At 36.9% G+C, this 22,761-nt stretch overlaps 2 protein-coding genes across 3 annotated transcripts; one reads left to right on the plus strand and one right to left on the minus strand.

Moving 5' to 3' along the window:
• Positions 1 to 478: 478 nt before the first annotated feature.
• On the minus strand, positions 479 to 14,401 carry LOC118053348 (uncharacterized). 2 transcript variants are annotated; one of them, XM_035064558.2, is made up of 21 exons: positions 14,273 to 14,401; positions 13,561 to 13,885; positions 13,413 to 13,452; positions 13,054 to 13,302; positions 12,245 to 12,347; positions 12,091 to 12,165; positions 10,778 to 10,876; positions 10,215 to 10,331; positions 9,936 to 10,051; positions 9,701 to 9,800; positions 8,677 to 9,035; positions 7,894 to 8,224; positions 6,999 to 7,213; positions 6,606 to 6,824; positions 5,217 to 5,403; positions 4,258 to 4,502; positions 3,062 to 3,154; positions 2,859 to 2,960; positions 2,215 to 2,572; positions 1,581 to 1,718; positions 479 to 1,497 (listed from the first exon to the last, which is right to left on the minus strand). In XM_035064558.2, exons 2-21 carry the CDS (start codon positions 13,775 to 13,777, stop codon positions 862 to 864), a joined length of 3,999 nt encoding a protein of 1,332 aa, XP_034920449.1. In that variant the 5' UTR covers positions 13,778 to 13,885; positions 14,273 to 14,401; the 3' UTR covers positions 479 to 861. The 2 variants fall into 2 exon arrangements, with proteins under 2 accessions (XP_034920449.1, XP_034920448.1); XM_035064557.2 differs by lacking the exon at positions 14,273 to 14,401 and having other exon boundaries at positions 13,561 to 13,997.
• A 2,408-nt stretch (positions 14,402 to 16,809) lies between these two features.
• LOC118053439 (uncharacterized) lies at positions 16,810 to 21,772 on the plus strand. Its single transcript, XM_035064696.2, has 3 exons — positions 16,810 to 17,440; positions 19,804 to 19,971; positions 20,069 to 21,772. The coding sequence occupies exons 1-3, from the start codon at positions 16,898 to 16,900 to the stop codon at positions 21,770 to 21,772; spliced, it is 2,415 nt and encodes an 804-aa protein (XP_034920587.1). The 5' UTR covers positions 16,810 to 16,897.
• Positions 21,773 to 22,761: the final 989 nt, after the last annotated feature.

Genomic DNA, 22,761 nt, shown 5'->3' on the forward strand with positions numbered 1-22,761 from the left:
TAATTTTTTTTTTTTTTTTTATGAATAATGGCATAAGAAACAATATTTTAGCTCCCTCTTTTAGTGTATTATTCTTAATAATAAAAGTAAACGTACAACTCCTGTTTACTCGTGTACATTATTCAATTATGTTCCTTGTAATTTCAACGCTACATTGATTCTGTTGCTTCAAGTCCCTCACCTTAACAACGAGGGCTACAAGAAGGAAACAGATGAAAAACAGAGAACAAAAAAAAGAAGCGTACTTGCCTGGTATACTTTATTTGTCTTTACAATGACAATTTCGTTCTCACAATATCAATTCTAAATTAATAATATCAAAATATTTTTTAAAAATTAATATTTTAATATTTTTCCAAATAAAAACAATCATATTCTCCCTCAAACACCATCTTTATCTTAATGTTCATCGTGCGGGATAAAATAATTTGTTCAGGTATCTACATCATGTTAAGTTCCAACACAGGAAGACCAGAGCTAAATTCTAATTTCGACACTGTATGTATGAAACATTGAAGACCAACAACCATACACACCAAGGAGTACAATTTTTCTCCTCTCTTTTGGAGGCTACGAAAATTTCGACGAGCTAAATCGGCTCGAGACAACATACACCAAGGATACACACAAGTAAATCACCAACAAAAAATATACACCAAGGATGCACCCAAGTAAATCACCGACAAAATTATACACGAAAGGATGCACCTAAGCTACAAACTGATTTTTAGTGCTGCTGTTTGTTTTGACTATGGAATGGTTTGGCCGGCTGCAAGAAATTCAAAAATTCCTGCAGGTAAAAAGAAATTATTGAAAGAATTTTCTCTATCTTCTGGCACCAAGTTGCTCAAACTAGCTTTTTCAACCTAGAACATCACTCATCGGCAATGTAGTACTAGCTGGAACACTTGCTCCCTGGTTATCTGGTATTTGTGGTGGCAATGCCGAATCACTTGCAATTGTTTCCGGTATACCTTCCACTGGAGCAATTTGATCTGAATTACTTCCTGGGGATGAAGTAGGAGCCTTATCATCAACAGTAGGTTTGCTTGCTTCTGATGGCAGTGGAGAACTTCCTGCTTCTGGTGTGGTGCTAGGAGGTGCATTTTCTGTAGCTGCTGAAGTAGTTGTGGTTGCAGCAGATGCATTTTCTGGAGCTTCTGAAGTTGCTGTGGTTGCAGCAGATACAGTAACTGCTTCAGGAGTGGCAGTCGGAGGACCTTCTAATTGTAACGGTTTCTGCTGTGAACTCTGTATACCAGGAGTTGGTTTTTTCTGAGTGGTAATTAGAGCAGAAAGAGATGGCATTCCCGGTGGAAGAATTTCAATTGGTGGCTTCTTCCCGGCTTCTGTTAAACTGGTAAGCTTAGGTTCTTCAAGTGAAGCCAGAAAGGCAGATGCAGCATCTATCTTTTTAGAGGGAGCATGGTCAATCTCTTTCTGCAGCATTTTGTTCCAAGCCTGAACCAAGTTCTTGAGTGTTGGCCGTCCATGAGCCTAGAGATATTCACGAGGAAGGTCAGATAAAAGATTTTAATCTCAGGGTTTAAAAATAAAAAGTGAATATGAACTATTCATACATGGGCATGAAGTACAGCCTCAGCAAGCATCCCAGTATCCTGCCATGACTTTTCCATGAGAGCATTGTCTCCCAACACTGCAGCAGAAAATGCTGCTTCCCGTCCCAGGCCAGCTGAAATCAAATTGCTTACCAGACCCTTGAGCGCACACAAGAAATTGCTTTTAAAAGAAGAGATAAAAATAAAGGCATAAACAGCAAGGCATAAAATTGAAAATCATTGAACACCCAGAATCAACTAACAAAGTCATTCATGGCAGGCAGGCCAGGGCAATAACTGCCAGCTTGCTTTCTTGAAATACAAAGCCATACATGTTTATTAATCCAAAAGATAACCAACCCCACCCCCCTCTTTTCTCTCACGTTAGTTTCTTATGACCAAGTCAAAAGCAATGCCTAAACTACCATTGCAGGTTCAACTCAGTCCTGTACTTCTGGTTTAAATTTTGAGAATCTAAACCCTTGCACTAAAACCTCATATATACGAGGAATCATAGTATCAAACTCTCAATCATTTTCAACAAAAGAAAAACACTTTAGTCAATATTAGCTACCAGATAGTATAATATTCAAGCATGCATTCACAACTCATTGAATCAATATTCAAGAAAATGCAGAAATATGATGGTACATACATTCAGCCTTGTCAACTCTCCATGATTTGCCAGGCATAAAGCAAGTCTTCTCAATTCATGGCCCTGTAAGGCTCCTTTCACAGAACCTGCAGCGGCTAACCTCTTGAGAGCTTCACGAGCAATATCAACTTGAGCAGTAGCATCCGCAGCATCAATGAGGTCCAAAAATTCCCTTGCGAATTTCACTATTCCTTGAACAGCTTCAACAATATTTTCTTTTTTAGCTGTTATGTTGAGAATGTCATTCAAATCCAGCCCAATACCATCTTGACCTATGTCCCTGCTGTTGCTCATGGTAAGAAGGCACTGAAGAGCTCTTTTCAAATCATTGCTTTGCATGGCCAGATCAAACTCCAACCTATAAATAATATAGACTATCAATATAACTTGATTGCAAGGGAAAAAAAAGAAGTTAAGCACATGCTGCAGAATGCAACAATAAAATGCTCTTAATGGACTTGAATTGCCATAGTTAAAAATTTGAATAGAATTACTTGAACTTCTTTTACTATATCAAGAACTGAAACACTAATCAACAATGTAATGGTATGAGTATTTATGTAGACGCAATACAAGGGGACTGTCTGTGTGTGTGAGAGAGAGAGGGAGCCGGTGGGGGGGGGGGGTGTTGTTGCAAGGCAGACCTCTTAGATATTCCAGGTAAATGCAGTGCTTCAGTAGCATAGCCCATCCCCATCATAAATTGTGCCAAATCATCATGATGTTCCCTACCAAGCCTACTTGCCCTGCATATGAAAGTAGAATATAGGTTATGCAAGAACTATAATCCGTAGTAAAGCATTTCTGCAATTCATCTGTAATTAAACAAGGTGGAAAAAGTAAATACCATTTCACTGCACTAACAGCATCCCCATAAGCAGCAAGACAGCGGCAACGAATACCAGGATGACTTAGGGATAAGGCATGTGCACACATGTACCTACCAAAGAGAATTCATCTATCATATTGAGTTCTCTTGTATGACACAATAGATTTGAATGGTAGACCTTGAAATGAAGATACTAGCTCCAGTTTTTCAAAATGGAAAGAAAAATGCCATAGATCAATTTTCTATGTGCCGGAGTACTCAGGCAACATGCTGTAGCAATTAGAAACAATTAGTCAACTTTGTAGTACTTTTCTTGTTGATATTAGTAAAAACACTCTACTATTATCACCAATTAAAAAGACCAATTTACACAACCAGCCCATGAAATTAACTTCCTAGCCTTATCTCCTAAACTTTTGCAGGCCCAAATTTACAATTAAGGACAATATACTTTACATTGTAAGTGCAACTTATTCAACAAACTGGAGCTTCAACTCTAAAAACTAATACACAGGCAAGTTTCATTTGGAGTGAGCACAAATATAGCCATGGAAAACATGGACCCACATGCAAAAAAAATTCATTCTGAACCTGGGTTTCTCAAACAGGGCAGTGGAAAGTTTCTACGAATTGAGTTAAGTCATTGAAAGAAACTTAATTCAGTAAAAGGAAGATAGACTCAGATTAATGTCCTTGTGCACAAAAAAGCAACACATGGACTGGCAGATTTTTTACTTGCAATAGAAGCAAAACAAACAGTATAGAAGTGATAATGGAGGTAATATAGCATAGTAAGATATGGAGACACAGGCTGTCAAAACTAAGTTCTCTAAACAAATCAATATAAATAGAGGTTATAACAATCGGTACATTTTTTCAGCTTGAACATCCATAAAAAAACATGAGAAAAGGTGAATAATGATATGCTCTGTTATGTGGTCAATTTCACCATGGAAAATTGGGTAGCTTGAGGTTTGACTTAAAAACAAGACCAAACAACAATGTTGCTGGCACTACTGCAAGTTATAAAGTTTCTAATTAGATTGAGACCATACAAGCACAACATAAAAACTATGCCAACAAGTCTTAACAAAGAAGGCGAATAGTAAAAGGGAAAAGTTGAAATAGCATTTGCATCCTCATTTCCTAATAGTGAAGGCTAATGCACTAGCCTTAAATATTGGAAATTCTTGAAACAAAGATCACCAAATTACCTATCGATAAGCCAAAGAACTCCATCTCTCACACCCACCACAACTAGAGGTCCTACTGGTCGTTTCTGCTCTGTTGGAAAACGAGTAACTGCCACAGAGACCCCTCCACCACCAACAGCTATCTCATTAACTTTTTTCTCTTCTATTGGCATTGCTGAATCATCTCCATCAACTTTAGTCTGTTTTGGCAATGTTAAGAAAGGTGGCACCGAAGGAGCATGCTGAAAAGAAGCTAACCGGACTACCTGAAAAGAAGATGTATTATTCACTTAAAGAAGCAAGAAGAAAACCAGATTCTTCTAGTCACACAGTTAACATGGTACAAAATAAACAAACTCAAGGCTGATAATACTTTAAGAAAACGAAATAAAAGGTAAATGAAAAGAGTGGATCAGTTGATTGCTTGCTTTCCAAGTGTTGTTTGCTGTCTGAAATAATATATTCAACAACATAACTCAACTTGATGAAACCATATCCCAGATCAATTCATTTGGCTAATATAACATATGAAATACTACTTCAGCCAAACTGACAGATGTAGAGACATTCTAACATGGCTTTTATCTTTATTAAATAGTTGGGACGATTCAAACTTTACACAATAAAAGAACACTGGAACCACAGAAGTTCAGTAAGTTGATACACAATCTGGAACAAAATCTTTATCGCTCCCTGAAATTTCTCACCAAAGAAGCTCACTATCTGAGAACACAACACTTAAAATCTTTTTCTTCCCTCGTCAAATTGTACACAGGATAGGTAATGGAATTAGGATAATATAATTGCCTTGTTTTGAGTAAGTGAGGACCAAGTTTAATCCAGCAATATCTCTCTATGGAACAAAAGGCAGAAAGAAAAGCCAAAAAAAGAGGGGCCAAATTTTCCCAATATGCCCAAAATGAAAGATCAATATAAAAACATAATTAATTAACACCAGGAAAGCTATAAAGTTACTAAACCTGTAGCATTGGGGGCCTTAATGGTATTCGTTCTTGGGTAGCAGATTGCAGACCATCTACTGCGATTAGGGCTAAATCTCCATGCTCAGCAACTGCTCTAGCCTGTGCCTCTTTCATTTTCATTTCCTCTTTCCTCTTTCTTGTTTCTATATCAATTGCTGCTACTCCAGCATCTACAAAAACACATCTGAAGAAGAGTGGTGTGTTGGATATGAGCTTGTCAAAATTAAAATTTCCAAAGAGGCATGGAAAGAAAGAAAAGGCAAGAAGAAGAGAATATCTTATGTAATCAATACCTAAAGGGGAAAGTATATAAGTACTCCATGAAAGAGCCATGATAATTGAACAAGCCTTTTGCTCATGTTTGTGGGCCTATTGACCCAGATAACATAAGAAAATTATAGTAAAAAAATTGTACAGATTGAGATATAAAGTTGTGTGTTCACCGTAAAACTAAAGCTCACTTTTGCAAATTTACTTCAAACTGTTCAACCACTCCTAGAATTCTCTCTGATGTCCGATCACCACTTCAAATTATTACCTTTATTTCAAAACTTAAAACTCTTTGACTCACAATAGTCAGTTTTTTTTATAACTTCTCTCATTTTTGTTTCTCTTTAACTAAGGTCGATCCTTTCTTTCCAAGGAGTGACCAAAAAAGCCATTCATTTTTCAGAAATAAAAATGTCTTTATTTACAAAATTTCGAGTTATCATCGTCACTAACTCATGCATTGATTATTTAGTTGCCCTTCAAAACAGTCATTTTTACATGCAACAATCTCTTAAACAAACTTTCTCTCACTTTGCCAGTAGCCTCACTATGAATCCCAAAGACAAAGGCAACAAGTAATCAATCAATGGTCCAAAAGTGTCCACGAGAATCGTCATTCATGCACTCAAGGACACAACAATAGTACCGCCAATGGGACTTAATGCCCTTAGATTCCTTACTACTATCAGTATACATGATAATCCATGGTAATACTATAATCCAGCACTTCAATTGGAATAGTATTATTCAAAGTACTGATTCAGACAACATAATCATCTCTATCTATAGGCACGTCAAAAGAAGAAATCCGGCCTATGTCTTCATAAATACATCTTATTACTCTTCCTTTATTGTAAAAGCTCCATTGCATGAGATACGCAAATTGTTTATTTATTAATTTTAGTATTCCAAGTCCCCTGTGAAACTTGAATTAATGAATCTAAAAGTTGACTGGCGTATTTCCGTAGATCTTTTTATTTCCTACAGGAGCAAGTGCTCAGAATACTATGGCAGCTCAACACAAAACCAACTTAATATATGGAAGAGAAATATAGAAAGTAAGATTCAAGCTAAATATCAAACAGAATAAAAAGTGAATCAATAAACAGATCTTACTCAATGGTAGTTGGTGTGGCCACAAAAAGCTGTCTCCGATGCCAAACAGCTCCAGTAGCATAGGGAATAGCAACATCTCCAAGGTATCTGTATTGAGGCCGCAAAGAAGATATGACAATATAGTGCTGATAAGCAAAAGCACAGTACTCAACTGTTTGGTCCCATGCAGTCCATTCTGGATGAGGAAGTAGACCACCAACAGGTTGAAAAGTTTCCCAACTGTCAAACAAGCATTAAGAAGGATCAGTGTGCTTAAAAGATCTTGTTCAGCACTGTAAAGGAATATATAAGCATAAATATGCCCTAAAGATAACCTTAGTCACCTAATATTTGATGTCTAATATCTTGAAATTGAACTAATGGCAGGCAACTAAAAGGATGACTATGATTCACCTATAAAGCTGAAAGTTTTGTGGGGCTGCCTCAGCAGGAGATTTATGAGAGTTAAATCCATCATCGAGAGTAGTAAAAGAAGAAAGGCCACCACTTCCAAATCCTGACAAGGGCATAGACTGAATAGTTGAAATAGCTGTAGCTGCAACAGGGCTAATCCTCCGAGATGTTCGATAGGCCACACCTAGAAGTGCCCCTCCATGCAAACCAATAACCTAGAAGAGATTGCATCGAGTTAGAGAACCTTATAGTGCTCCATGCAAGAAAAATGATTGAAACAATCCTGGCCTTAAATTACATGTAGAGAACACTACATGATATACTACACTAAGGACATATGTTTTTCCCTCTGTTTAAAAACACGCGGGCGCGCACGCGCGCGCACACAGGAGTTCCCACAACATACACAACACAAATGAATCCTACTTCAAGATAATCCCATAGTATTTTCCAGTCAGTGGTATTATGATCAAAAGATAAACATGAAATCAATAAATAAATAAATGATTAAATAAAAATTGATGAGGTAAAAGAAATGGCATTGTACAGCCACTCCAGTCAATGTTACTAATCATATGTTTGAGTTTAAAGGATAATTGAATGAAAAATAGGCATGACTTCTTTACAATGAATTTCCATGTGCCAGTCATTTCAATAACCAGAAAAGGAAGTTGGGCAATACATTACAGGGGTAACGACTTTAAGTCCTTTCATAGAACTAAATTCCATTGCAATTACTGAATAAGCTAGGAAAATTCTGGATATGCCTCAGATAGATCAACAGATGACAGCAAATCAACAGATGACAGCAAAAATAAAGACTGCAATCACCAAATTTCAGTGCATGAACAGGAACTACAAGAGTGCCATAAATTGAGAGAAAGACATCAAGTACCGGTTCACTGCGATCACCAATGGACCTCATTAATATATTTGACGTTCCGTCATCCAGCAAGATACGAACTTGCACAGAGGCAGCAGAGGCAGCAGAAGCAGCCACTGCTGCAGCTTGTGCGGCAGCTGCAGCTGCTTCTTTTGCTTTTCTTGATGAACCCCCTTTCGGAATTATTGGCATTCTAGGAGGCAATGCAGATTCCAATATAGCAAACCTATCACAACAGGTATCCCAAGCCAGAAGCCTTGCACTGCCTGAATCTACAACGGACCAGTCACTCACCTTGTATATAGTGAAGTAGGGAATATCTGGCCACACAATTGCGAGATATCTGCAACCAAAATGTTTGGTAAGAAAGCAATGTCATGTGTATACCAGTTATAAACAAAAAAGAATGTCAAAACCACTTAATGGACAGATAATTACAGTCTCAAAGCCAGAATACGAAGCGTTCAGAAAGCCAGGGTAAATATATTTATTGATATAGCTGCCGGCAATTGAGTAAGAGGGGATGGTTACACATGTTGCTTCCGTTTTGTTTCAAAGGAAGAAATAGACAAATGATTGTAAATTTATGTCCATGTTTAAAAGTAAGACCTCGGACGAGTCTTTACTGATGTTAGTATTTTTGACTTGACATGAAGTTGCATTGACTTGACTATTGCTTCCTCTGTTTCATTGGAAGGAAGAGTGTAGAACCAGCCCTTCTTAATTGCATCCTCTCTTTCTCTTGTTAAAAAAGGCAAAAAAAAATGAAAGAAAGAAAGGGTCAAGGAGACTTACTTCCCTGAACTGCTTACAGAAAGAACTGAATAAGAATCATGAGGAACAGGTGTACTGATATGCTTTTTCATCTGCTTGACATGTAATGGTTCAGCCGAGTCTCCCCTGTACTTTCCTGTTTCAGATAATGAACCATTACTTCCAAGAGATGGATTTGCTGTGTTGGACAATTGGAAATTCAGAAGCTTCAATTCCCTTTCAACTACATAAATGGCAGAATGCTCTCGATTTCCTGTTGGTGTTGGTATGGGAGCCACAGCTGGAATAGATCTAGCATCAAACTCGCTGACAATAACACCAATATTGGTTCCAGTAGCAACAAGGTGGGGCTGTAGAGGATGTGCGACCATGCAATAAACCTGCAGTAGCAACCTATAGGTGTCAAATAAAAGGCATTCCAATATGAAAACTTAAAAGGATAACACATTACTTGTGAAAGAGCATAATCCGACAAATAGACAACTGTATCAACCCAAGTTCAATTAAAAGAAAGTTGTTATTTGTAGAAATATCAATTTTCAGTGATCAACAATTCCAATATGTAATATTGATTAGTAAATAAGAAGTGCCTTGTTAATTTAGAATTGACCAAAATTAGTACCATCCTTTTAAGGAATTTATCAGGGCAAAGGAGTGATTCAACCAACATAAAGGTGTGAAAAACAAACCTTCACATTTGTTAATGTAGATTTGGCATCCAATCTGGGAGTGACAACCATGGTTAAAAACATAAATATATGATTTTATGGGCCAGTTTCCAGAAACATGCAACATTGTTAAAAAATAATCATACCAGAGAAGCCTCTAAAGGAAGAAGAAACTGAAAAAATGGGAATATAAAGAGTTGCAATGCAAAATATAATGCTACTTCTATAACAAGTTTCAAACATCCCCCTGTTCCCTCCCAGCTATCCAACAAATAATCAACAAAAGCTTTTATTTAACAGTACCAAGAGATGCTAAATTGACATCAAACTCGTGATATAAAGTTGCTAAAGAAAAGGCAACGAAAATAATTACATACCCTAAGTTTCTTGTTTGGTGCAAGAACTTGAGGAGGGATTAGTGAAGAAAGCTCGCACAATGGCCTTGTAAGGGCTGAATAAGTGGGGTGTTCAATGGCCCTGCAAAATGTATGAGTTGTTACAGCCATGATATCCACTGTACACATCTTTGATGCAAAATTGCAAAACACAGTTGTTTAGTAATCATCAACTTTCTGTCAGATCATATGACAGAAATAGCAAAATTATGCATACCATATATGAGAATCTTTGACGCAAGTTAAGATATCTAGGTTTGGAGCTCGAGGGTGGCACCAAGATGCCACACTGTGGCATGCAAGTTTTGGAACAGGTTTAATACGCCGCAACTCCTGCACACACAAACAAAAAAGGGATAGAAAGAAGAAAGTGTGTGGGATTATATTAGGAAAGGAAGGAAAGACAGATATAGTACCAAAGCCTTCAACTCGAATTTCCATAAATAAAATGAGATTTTCACATAGCTTATGAAATAATGGAAGGTTGTTACAACACCTTAAAAGAGATTGTGTCCCATATAGCTAATGTTTTATCTGCACCAATGGTAATAAGTTGTGGAGCACCTCCAATTACTCTCGAAAGCTCAACAGCGACAACCCCACCATCATGTGCCTGGTAATAAGGCAAATTAAAGCATTAAAACCTACTTCAGTAGCACTAGTTCAAAGAAGCAGGACCTGTACAGCATAAATAGGTTGGAACAAGATTAAATGTGCACATGCTTAGAAATCATGTATAAACAAAATGACTTGGCAAGTAAAACTTTGGGCATAAAATTTACAACTCAAAATGCCTAAAGAAACTAGTAAAAACAGCCATGTTTGACATATTTGCATTATTTCTTGGACAAACAAGGTACTCAAATAGGTGTGGCATTTTTCTTTATTTAAGCTGCAAAGTTGCAAATCTTGCCTCTTTAATACCAGGTATCATAAATTCTTGGCATAGCTAAGTTAATGTGCTCAGCATCAAAATCAAGGTTTAAATTGCTTTTTTAGTTGTGTGATATAGAAAGGGGAGCAGCATGACACATGATGAAAGAAGAGTAAGAACGCTACTTTTAAGCTTAGCTTGGGTACAAGTTCTCGTGAATCTTGACCATGGTCTGCACTCCAAAGTACAAGTAAACCATCACTACCACCCGAAACAAGAAGAGCCTGCAATCAATAGCATAGCAATTGTAAACAAATATGAGGTACATGACATATATCATATATAGCACATGCAAGTTAATGCACATAGGTCGTTACATGTATTCTCTAAAATGCATGGATATTAATTGAGTGGGGATGCGCAAGAAAGAGAATGTGGAAGGCAGGCATGCAAATGTTTTCTTAGACAGAAGGTGGAGTAAGAAGGGGGGGGAGTTTACATAATGGAGAATAAGGTGTCCTCCAAGAGAGAAAAGAAAGAAGTAAATAAAATAAAATAAAAAACAGATATTCAGAACAACAAGGCTTTACAGTCCACATTGAATGTCAGGTAAAGGAACCCCTCAAAAGCCCCTTAAGAGGTGCACCATAAAGGGTACAAAAAAACAATTTATCCATTAACATTTCTTTGAAAAAATGATCCTTTCAAGTTCTGTACTCTTTATTCCATCCAAAGACCCAATTCGCAACATTGATAGCACACCACCATTTATTCTTGCAATCCTTTCCTCATTCAAACATACCAACATTGAACTCAGGATTGCCGCAACTCTCAACACCAAAACCGAGGGTTCACTCCACATATCCGAGGCCACTAGACAGTCTAGAAAGGACTATATGCCTTCCTGTTATGAAGCACATTACAGAAAGTAGGGAACAATGACTATTTGACTCCCATCAAACCTTCTCTTGAAACTGTAAGACTCCAAAAATTTCCAATATTAACTCATACTCGACAATGATGCTCCTGCTCTTAAAGATCCATAATGAAGTATGCCACCAAAAGTCATAAAACTCACATGTTTCTAAAAGATCTGCAGTCTTTTAAAGTTTTAACAGAACTAACATCCATGTCATGACTGATGGTGCCCAGGCCTATGATGAAAAAATGAGCAAAAGATAAGCACCCCTCCGGCTCTCTTACTATCTTTTAGTTTCACTTTCCATATCCAGATGCATATTTACATCCGTACCCATTGAGTGTCCGGTGTTGATAAAAGGCACCAGCACACTATTAGCACCAAGGAGCAAGGATCCAAGGTGTAACACAAATCGCAGCTGCGTATATTTATGTATATGCAACAAACACGACAGAAAAAGATTACAGGGAGGAGAAGGTATCCTTCAATGCAAAAATACCAGTAAGGAATCTAACAGTAACTCTGGATGACGGAAAATATTAAGCAAGACAAATTTAGCAAAGGGTAATAAAGAACTACCTCACCAGAGGAAGCCATGAAGGTCATCAAACAAGAAATGGATCCTTTATGACCTCCAGTGTATCTGCGTACAAGCTGCAAGTAACAACTATTACCAAACAACAAAAAGCAAGTAATTGCATACAACAGACCAATAACTAAGCCACCCACAAACCTTCCATGATATCATTGAAAGAACTCTGATGACACCATCAGATCCACCAAATGCAACTAGTGGAGGACCATCACCAGCAGTAGATCTGCAGAGAAACTCCATACTGCAGAAGAGGACAAAAAACAAAACGTTCATTGTACTGTAAACATGATAAGCTTACAGGAACTAGCAGGTCCATGTAGGTAGTTGGTAATCATATGTAGGAAAAAACCATTGATCCTACAAGACCTCAGACACGCAAAACCTATACTGTAGAGCACCAAAGGAATGCATCACGCAATCCCATGTGCAATATCAAAACTTTCAATTGCAAGACAGGAAAGGCTACAAAAGATGCAACAAGGGAAACATGAAAAAAAAATTGTTTCCCGTAAAATAAAAGAAGAAAGCTAGTTGATCTAAGATACTAAGAGAGGCAACTCCTCTTTCTCAAAACCCTTCCAATCACCAAAATAGCCCCTCTCACCCTATAAAATGAGCTGGAGCCCCCTGTTGTAGCTTAAAAGGAAATCTGTAAAACGTGATTCTGCTTGTATATTTGGAATTTTGGTTTGCTACAATGTTATCTTAATATCATTACAATAAGTCTGATCAAAGACCAAACTGCTGCCTGTAAATTTTACTATCTGTCTACATGAAACATTGGCATACAAAAGCAGAAAATGCTAGTTGATAACATAACTAACAGTAGTTAAATTCCAGATATTTATTTTCATAAGTGAAAATGAACATGACAAGGTGAAAGAAAGAAACCCCCATTGATTAATGCAACAAAAAAAGGAGGTTGGTGAAATCGTGGTAAGACTTGCCAGATAAGTGACTTGTTGTCAAGTTCTTGCTTGGGCACATCACGACCACGCATGGTGACCAAGTCCAGAAAGATGGCTTTGTTTACACAACAGATGACAAGGAAGTGTCTCCCTTTAGTGGATGGAGCTGGAGAAGCAAATGCTGAAGTTACATTGCTGACGGCGGAAGGAGCCTCCGCAGCGGCTGACCGATTACGCCAGAGTTGCCAAAACCGGACATCATCATCATAAAAGTTAACCTGCTGCACACTTTATGTTTTTTTTTTTTTTTGGTTTCGTTCTAGTTATCATACCATACACTTATAAAAAATAAATCAAAACTGATTGAATTGAAACAAGTAATCAAATCCATTAATTACCTCCCTCCACGCATGGCTTCGGTAGACTTCCCTCTCGGCTCTGAAAAAAATTAACAAAAAAGTGAAAATGAAACGAATTGAAAAAATAAAACCAGCAGCAGCAGCAGTTGGAGGGTGAAAGGTTAGGTTAGAACTTGGGAAGCCGTACCAGATTCACCCTCAGCAAGCTTCTCCAACTTGGCGCCGACCAAACGTCTCTCGTCGACACCGCCGGCTTTGAGCTCGTAGATAACCTGGCGGTGTTCCCAATTCCAAACGGAGACGCGATCGGAGGCATCGGCAGTGACAAGCCATGGATGCGTAGGATGCAATTGAATCTTTACGATCTTATCATTGCTGGGTCTGAATGCTCTTAATCGCAGCATATTTCTTCCTTCCTTCCTTCCTTCCTTCTGATTCTTGTAAGATCCGATCTGATCTGTTTTATCAACAGATCTGACTACTGATAGACGATTATACTACTTGTGCTGTACCTGTAACAGAGAGAGAGATAGAGAAATACTCATTCTTCATTTGAGCTTCACAGATCCATCCCTTTCTTTCTTTCCTTCTCTAAATACTTCGCCAACCTCTTGAATAAAATCAAATTACCTTTCTCCTTTTCTTTTATTTTGATTTTATTTCGGGGAACCTCTTTTTAAAAAAAAACACAATCACATTACTTGGCCACTCAAGATTTTCATTTTGATCGTTCTAACCCCTCCATAAAAAATCCGGACATCAAAGGAACTTGTAGCATTACAATATAACAAAAATTGACAACTTGGAGGACCACTCTTTAATTATCTATTCACTTAAAATTTCGAAAAATGGGTTGTCAAACGAAAAGGCAAAAGGGAGTGTTTGATGAGGTGACCAACCTGGGGCAAATATGCAGCGGCGTGGAAGGTCATATGCTGCGTCTGTTCCTTCTTCCGTTTGGTTTTTTTAGGAATGCGTTTTCCCTGTAGTAATTTAAAGATGAACACTCGTTAAAATGTGTTTGCCTTGTTTGTGAAAAATAAATTTTAAAAAATAAAATATTTTAAACAAAAAAATATTTTAAATAACCATTATTATTGCAATAACAAACACAAAAAGGATCATCACTGATACTTTTTTTCTTTTTTTGCAGTGAAAACTTTGCGAAGTTAAGGGTCTCGATATATTTGCATGTATTCAATTTGGAATCTTAGAAAGTTCATCGAATTCAATGAAGAAATTGGAAAATGTTCTTGCTTGAAGTGACTACATTCAAGATTGTGCCTTTTAATCCAGTAATATCAATGGTAGGAAACCGGAAGACCACAGTTTTTGTGTGGAATCGGGCCAGTCTGAGGCTGTGTTTATATGAAAAATTCCATCCATTTCTGATGCTAAAAATACAAGCTGGTGACAATTATTATGTTGTTTGCTAGATTGTTCAAGAACGTGTACAACATAGATCTAAGAATTCATCCTCGAACAGTGGGTTTGTTTTTCAGATAACTTTTACAGTTATAATTTTTTAAAAAAAATAAATTTTAAAAAAATATGGTTAGAAGTTATAAATTAAATTTAGATATATGTTTGGTAAAAATTATGATTGAAATTTATATGTAGCAAAAAAAAATATATATTATATATATATATAATGTTTAGTTTAAAGAAATTCAATTAAAAAAACATATAAAAACTATTTCATAAAAACTAGATTTTAAACTCAATTTTTTAATCAACCCGTAATATAAAACATATTTTAATGTATTACTTAACACTTTACAACGTTTCTTACACCACAAAAGTAAATATTTCAAGTCAAACAAAAGCAATGAGCTTCGCAGCATCAAAAATCGTTTTTCCATGGATTTTGATCAGTTAAGAATTTAGTTTTTAGTCTTTCCACGTTACTACTTACTAGAGAATGATAATGTGGAGCCTCGCCTTCTTCTCCAAGGAAGAGAGAGAGAGAGAGAGAGAGAGACGATGTGGTGCAGTCAGCATATATTCTAGATCGCTAGCTTGTTATATTACGAAATGAATGGATGGCAGCTGGTTGACGTCATGGCTTTGATACGCTCCTCGACGTACTAAATATTCGACGGTGGGGTAAAAATTATTTTTTAAAATGTTTTTATTTTAAAAATAATAATTATTTAGGAATATATCACGTTCATTAGCCTTGCTGATGAGCGATCGTTGATTTTTTTTTTTCTTTTTTATCTTCATGGATTCAAAGTTACAAGGGAGAAAAACAAACTAAAGTAATTGGCATAAAGATATCAAGAATTTAAATGTGAGATTTTGGTTTTGAAGGAATGAGAACTTTTGCTGTTCTAGCATTATGCTTCTAGTCTTTTCATTTTTATGGCCTTATTGCATGTATATACCATGGACAGTGGAAATTTATTTTTCATACACTTGAAACCAATTATGTTATCAAATAAAATTAATTTTCAAGGACAAAACCTAAAAAAAACCTCGTCTTAGCTGATCAAATTTATTGTTCAAAATCATAAAATTAAAGTACTATAATTAAAAAAAACCAAAAAGAATTATGAAATTTATTTTTCAAAATAAAAAACATCAAATGATATAAAAAAAAACATATTAATCCGTGTTATCTTTTCAATTTATAACCTGAATTATTAATATAGAAAGTATCTTATCTAAGTTCAATTTTCAACAAATTAAATATTAAAAAAAAACTAGTCAAGGCTCAATAAAAATAATATTATTTTGGAAAAGAGAAAAAAAAAAGAAGGTTTGGATCTGGGTTTAACTAAAAAAAATTTAAAATTAACTGCGTTAAGAGTCAACGAGAGTTTTTAACTAAATTAATTATTTTTTTATTTTTATTGATGAATGGTATAGTTTAGTTCTCCGGTCAATCCACTTGTTTAATTTTCTCCTTCACTCTTCCTGCACTCATTTTCTTGGCAAGTCAGTATTAGAGGCTGGAACTGATTCCCCATGCATGTGTGGTGGTAATTGTATTCTCCTTCCAACTAATAGAATATTTACTCTCGATATCTTTAGCGGTCGTCCCACCAATCTTCTAACAATTAAATACCAGTCATTAGGTGATAAGCTAATCTTTTTAAAATTTATTATCTCACAAATCTTATAATTAACAACTAAGTGACTTTTTTTTTTCCTTTTTATTATAATAGTTTCAGTTGGTGTGTGCTTGATTAATTTTAAAGGTTTTAAAATTAGTAACAACGTAAATATCTAATGAAAAATTTTATTATTCAAAGACGTGATTAGTGATTATTGAAAAGTAAATTCGATACCTAACCACAGTTACCCGAAGTAACTCTTTTTAGCGAGGGTGACCTCGCACAAGCAACTGATCATACGACTGTCCTCTCCTGTAGAACATCTTCTCTGCTACCCAGACCAAGCTTGAATACATAAACAGTAGTTAACTCATTTCTACCTGTTCCCTACAAAATATCTTCTCAAATCTTCACTTTCAACATATAAAGAGTCCCTCGTTCTTGCCGATCGCCGCAGCTATTGAAATGGCAGCAGCAACCGGAAAGGATTCAATCAAGGCGGTGTGGGTTGAGCGCTTAAGCTCCGCTCTAAGGACCGCTTTGGCATGCACCATAGTTGGTTGCACCACCCTCTATGGCCCTGCAAGACTTAGGGACTTTCTTGCATATCCGGCCTTTTCTTATGTGACAGCAATCCTAATTGTCTCGGATGCTACTCTTGGTGACACTCTTAGAGGCTGTTGGCATGCACTGTATGCTACTATCCAAGTAATGATCCCCTGTATACTGACCTTTCAAGTGATTCGACCAGCCAGGTTCAGTAATGCCCTGGCAGCAGTGGCGGTGGCCGTCATTACCTTCATGGTGGCGCTGCCAGAATCAACTCCCTTGATGGCTAAGAGGATTGCATTTGGGCAGGCTGTGATTGTGTTTGTAGGCGCAGCTATCCATGGTGCAGAAGAAGGAGCAGTCACGCACCCAATTCATGTGGCTTTAAGTACAGCCTTGGGAGCTTTAGCTTCTGTTTTGGCCATGTTGATTCCATACCCTTGGCTAGCCTACAGCAAGGTACGTAAATCCGAGAATTTTTTTGTTTTTTTTCTCATTATACACACACACACACACATCATATTGCTTTTGTGATCATTGTACATCATATTGCTTTTGTGATCATTGACCACGTACGTAAACCTCATACCCAAATTCTGTATCCAGCATCAAAGCTTCAAAATCGTTCTTCCATCTCCTCCCTCTTTCTTCTGTTACATTTTTTTTATGTTTGTTTGTGTTAGCCATCGACGTCCCACTACCTGAGTTTGTCGATTCACAGCAGTGCTTATTTTGTCTTCCCACAATTTTAGTCCAAGAAAGCTGCAAATAATCCTTCAAACTTCCATACGTACGTAGTTAATAATAGAGAAATAGCTAGAAGAAAAGGCTCCGGTTGCAGCGATACATGTCACCACCAGGTTTTGAGTTCAAACCTCTTCTGTGTAACAAAAAAACAAAAACTACATGGTCACCAAACAACAGGGCAATCATGATGGGACTAAGCAGATTCCTAGTTTTAGTTTCAAAGAGATCTTGGTTTCTTTTTCCATGATTTGTTTAGTCCCCCCCCCACCTTTTAATATTATATATATATATTAAAACTTGATCCTAAATATGGCTCACAACCCCTTCACCACCAACACATGGCCAGTGGATCACACCTGAAACAGAGAAAGAATTTTAGGTCCATAGTTGAAGCAACAAGTTGATAGGATGGTGCATGCATGCCTAATAAGGCTCCATCCGATGACGCAGTACAAATAATATTTTATAAAAACTAAAATGTTTTTATTTAAAATTATATTTTTTATGTTTTTTTATCGTTTTAATGTATTGATATTATAAATAAAATTTTTTAAAAAAATAAATAATATTTTGTAAATATATTTCCAAAAAAAAAAACTATTACAATCTAAAACACTTCTTGCTGTATTATTATATGCTTATTTTTTTGACAATGGACTACAAGGCAGGTCAACTTGTTCCTTCAACCATGGAACTAAAATTCTTTCTCTGTTTCAGGTGTGATCCACTTGCTGCATGAACCATCATATCACATCATTAGAAATATCCCACTACCTAAATTGACGTTTTGGCATCACCATTCAATCAAAAAGGAAAAAACTAAGTAATTTGACAGCAAATTTAGCATATAAAAAAGCAATCAAGGACTTCGACAAAACCTAAAAGACATGAAGTCTCTTACTGCGTTTATGAGGAGATATAATAAAAAAAAAAAAACAATTATTGAAGGTGATTCGTAGCATATTTTAGCTTCTCTATGACGGACGAATCATCTCCATGCCGGTCGGAGAATTTTCTATACTGTTATAGATGCCGGTTGGAGAATATTCTTCTTCACACTCTCGACTCTCATGTAAAATCTCAATTCAAAGAAAGGAAAAGAAAATTATAACAGAGAGAGGTGTTAGATAAAGAAGACACCTTATTCGACCATTCTCCAAGTATCTCCAGCCACTAATCCAAGGATTTTGAGGTTATAGGGCTAATGGTGTAAAGGGGAGAAAGGAAAATATGAGAGTCTCCGGGATTTAAATTACAATGGAGAGAAAGGAAACAGAAACTTGAATATTGTAGCCATGAAAGACGTGTGATAGGATTAGGAGATATATGATAATGGATGGCAAAAAATCTTAGATTTTCTTTTTAAAAAAGAAATAGCACAGTAGAAAATTTATTCAGAATAATAACAATTAACACCCTCTTTTTTTTAGTTGCGGCATTGCGCTGCCCTTTTAATAAAAAATCTGCACAAAGCCATATTAAACCATAGCACTTGCTTTGAATGTCGAAGGTTATGGCAGTGCTAGCCTTCAAGATTTCAAAGCCCTCTGGGATTTAAAGACATGGCATTAGTATTGTCCTAGCCTTATTCAACAATTCGTTATCTGCGGGGCGTGTCTGACTGTTTCTTAAGCACTTCTACTTTGAGAAAGCACGACGAGGATGGTTGCTTTGTCCAGATTATCTTGTCTCTGTATCTTCATGGCCTCCGATGGTATCTTGTGCTTCATGCTTAAAAGTGTTGATTTTCGAACGGACAACTCCTACTCCTATTGCGGACAGACGGGAAGGTTTGCTTTATACCCATAAGATATGAGAAAGTATATTCTCTGAAGTTGTGTTTTAGGGATGGATGTGTGTGTCCAGCCTGAATCCCACAATCCACTACTGGTGTCCAAAAGCATCTGCAAATGGCAACGGATATATATATATAATCTCATTCTTTTTTAAAAAAAAAATTGGTACAAACTTTCGTCCTTTTCCTCTGAATGGCAACGGGTTCCAATAGCTTTCAAGTTTAGATACTTTACATGTATAGGTAAATCATATATAAACACCATTGGCGGTATTTGCAGGCTAGGAAAACGTGCAGACTATATGTTGAAAACGCGTCAGAGAGATTGAATATCTATGTAGAGGGCTTAACAGCCCAAAACAAGCAAGCTGCCACCGACTTGCTTTCCCAAGCAAAGTTCCTCTCTGTAACAGGAGCCAAGCATCTTCAAACTATCAAAGATACTCGAGTAAGTCATCTCTACTCTTTCTAATTATTATTTACCATTACCCGCTTGGGACTTGAGAGGTTCAGGTGGCCAATTGTAGTCATTTCTTTGTGAACAGGGAGGGATGGCATGTGAGATCAAACCAAAAATCAGAAAGCTTAACCCAGGAGAAAATTTGCAAGACATCGAAATACTAATGAAAGGCGTGGAAATTGCTCTTGATTCATGCCCTTCTTTTCCTGTTAGCGTGATAGATGAAGGGATCAAACAAGCGTTACTCGATATGAAAGGAAAAATAGGCCTAAAGCTGCAGAAAGCCAAGTGCTTTGCTCCTTTTGATGCAACAACAGCTCCGGAAGCAAAGGCTGGAGAAAGTTGTGTTCAGGCCCCCAAAACTGGTGGCGCAACGCAGGCAGACCTACCAGCTTTCTTCTTTTTGTATTGCCTGGAACTCCTCTCGGGGGAATTGCCTGTTGGTCAAAATCCAGAGTGCAATTCAGAGAACACCAACAAAACTGATACTAGAGATGTAACCAGTAAAAGAGATCAAGAGAAGGCAAACCTTAGAAAGACTTGGGATTGCTCAACTATTAAATTACCAAACATGGAGAGGTGGACTCTTGCAACCAAGTGTTCACTCTCTTTGGGTTTTGCTGTACTATTCGGTTTGATATTCAACAAAGAAAACGGGTATTGGTCAGGACTCGTCATTGCCACCGGTTTTGTCACGGAAAGACAAGCAACTTTTACAGTTACGAATGCTCGTGGGCAAGGGGCAGCGATAGGATCGGTTTACGGGATCCTGTGTTGCTTCATTTTCCAAAGATTTGAGGACTTACGGCTTCTACCTCTTCTTCCATGGATCATTTTCACCAGTTTTCTAAGTCACAGCAGGATGTATGGCCAAGCCGGCGGGATTTCAGCTGTGACAGGAGCATTACTAATCTTGGGTAGGAAAAATTATGGCCCTCCAAACGAGTTTGCAACTGCAAGACTCGTAGAGGTTTGCATAGGATTGACTTGCTTCATTATGGTAGAGATTCTATTGAAACCCGCGAGAGCTGCAACTCTAGCAAAGACTGAGTTTGCATGGAGCTTGAGGGCACTCCGAGATTGCATTGACGATACATCCCGGCTTTGTGCCGGCCAAAAGAGTGCGTTGTCATCTTCGATTCCAGCATTACGAAGAAAGCATCAAGAGGTGATCACATCCCGCATCAACAACCTGGAGAAATTCATTGCTGCAGCCGAGTCAGAGCCTAACTTCTGGTTCTTGCCTTTTTATGGTGCTTGTTATCGCAAATTACTGGTTTCTTTAAGAAAGATGGAGTGCCTCTTGCTGTTCGTGGCCATTGAAATCGAAACTCTACCACAAGTATCAGATGGGTTACAAGAACTCATCAACAATTATCTACATTCTTTGAGGGAAAAGGTAGGCGTTTCATTGAAATGTATTCAAGAGTTGATTTCGATGAATTCCTTGACACTACTGGAAAGCGGGGTGCAAAAGATAAGCACATCTCATGATGACAATGAGCTAGGAAAATCATCACCAAGTGCAGATGTACTATTTAGGACTTTGAGTCGACTAGATGAAGAAGAAGATGAGAATTCCATTCCCCAACATTCAAAAGAAGAAGCCATCGGTATTGAACAGGAGCTCAAGAGCCGGTTGATCCTTCGCATGTACAGCCTAGAGTTCTGCATCAGTAGCCTGACAAAAGAAACACAGGAGATTGAGAAACAAGTGAAAGAATTAGTTAAATGGGAGAACCCAGAAAGCTGCCACTCCACAAAAGAAGGATCCCACGGTGGCGGTTGATGATTAGCGGTGACCCATCCTTCTAATGCAGTTTCTATATGCTGCAATCCTGTCCATTGCAGAAAAAGAAAAGCCAAATTTTTAATCCTTGCCACCAGAACTCCTAGCACAGGAGTATCCTTGTATTAAAAAAAAAAATTCTACATGATTTGTTTTCAAATGCAAAATCAATTGTCCTATAAGGATATATATAAATAGAAATTAGAAAATATTTAAAAGTAGAAATTGTTGATTCCTGTGAATTCACTAATGATATGGCTCCACGCAATTAAAAAAAACACAAAAAAGCGTAGGAAACCATTTTGCACACACTCACTGAACACTATTCCCTTCAACATTAAAATCACTTTTTTTTACCCTCGGTTGAGAAAATTAGTTGACTTTGGTTTGAGGTAATTAAGTCTTTTACATTAGCATACTAGTAATTAAATGATTGTCCAGGGTCCCCTTTTGCTTTTAAATATTTTCGATGACTTTATTTATTTATTTATTTATATGAATAATTAATAATTTATTTGATCAAATATTAGTATAAGATTTTTAATTTACATTTAGAATTTTTTTTATTCATACAAAATGTGTGGAAAAAGCCTCCTCGTTCATTTTTTTGAAAAAAAAGCATATATAATCCATGACGAAGCGCAAGTTAAATATCTAGTTAAAGTCTACTTAAAAATTTAAGAAATGATGGTCTATTTATGTGATTTAGCTTTTTTTATGCAGGTAATTCTAATTAGGTAGTTGTTAATCTGTCATAATTAGACTGCATAGATAGTCTTATAGGGATATTTGTGGACCAATTCCAAGAAGAGACATGGGTAGCATAAAATGATCAACATGATGAAAAGGCCCATAACTTTCTATTCAATCAATGAATCTCGCTGAAATGTTTTTAGGTGTTTCTAAAGATCCATTTCTATAAAAAGATCGACTAGCTATATAATTGGTCAAGGTCTTGAAGACTTTTAAATTAGGCTCGTGATATATTG

This window comes from Populus alba, chromosome 6 (genome assembly GCF_005239225.2).
Source record: "Populus alba chromosome 6, ASM523922v2, whole genome shotgun sequence".
Classification (NCBI taxonomy): Eukaryota; Viridiplantae; Streptophyta; class Magnoliopsida; order Malpighiales; family Salicaceae; genus Populus; species Populus alba.

Bases quoted from the DNA above. Each gene is read 5' to 3' on its own strand.
- LOC118053348 (XM_035064558.2), bottom strand. From the start codon at position 13,777: ATGCTGCGATTAAGAGCATTCAGACCCAGCAATGATAAGATCGTAAAG. The intron at 12,348-13,053 runs GCAAGTCTTACC...CCTCTTCTGCAG, and splicing joins GACAACAAGTCACTTATCTG to TATGGAGTTTCTCTGCAGAT. The intron at 1,719-2,214 runs GTATGTACCATC...TGTGCGCTCAAG, and splicing joins GAGAGTTGACAAGGCTGAAT to GGTCTGGTAAGCAATTTGAT.
- LOC118053439 (XM_035064696.2), top strand. From the start codon at position 16,898: ATGGCAGCAGCAACCGGAAAGGATTCAATCAAGGCGGTGTGGGTTGAG. The intron at 17,441-19,803 runs GTACGTAAATCC...CGGTATTTGCAG, and splicing joins CTTGGCTAGCCTACAGCAAG to GCTAGGAAAACGTGCAGACT. The intron at 19,972-20,068 runs GTAAGTCATCTC...CTTTGTGAACAG, and splicing joins AAACTATCAAAGATACTCGA to GGAGGGATGGCATGTGAGAT.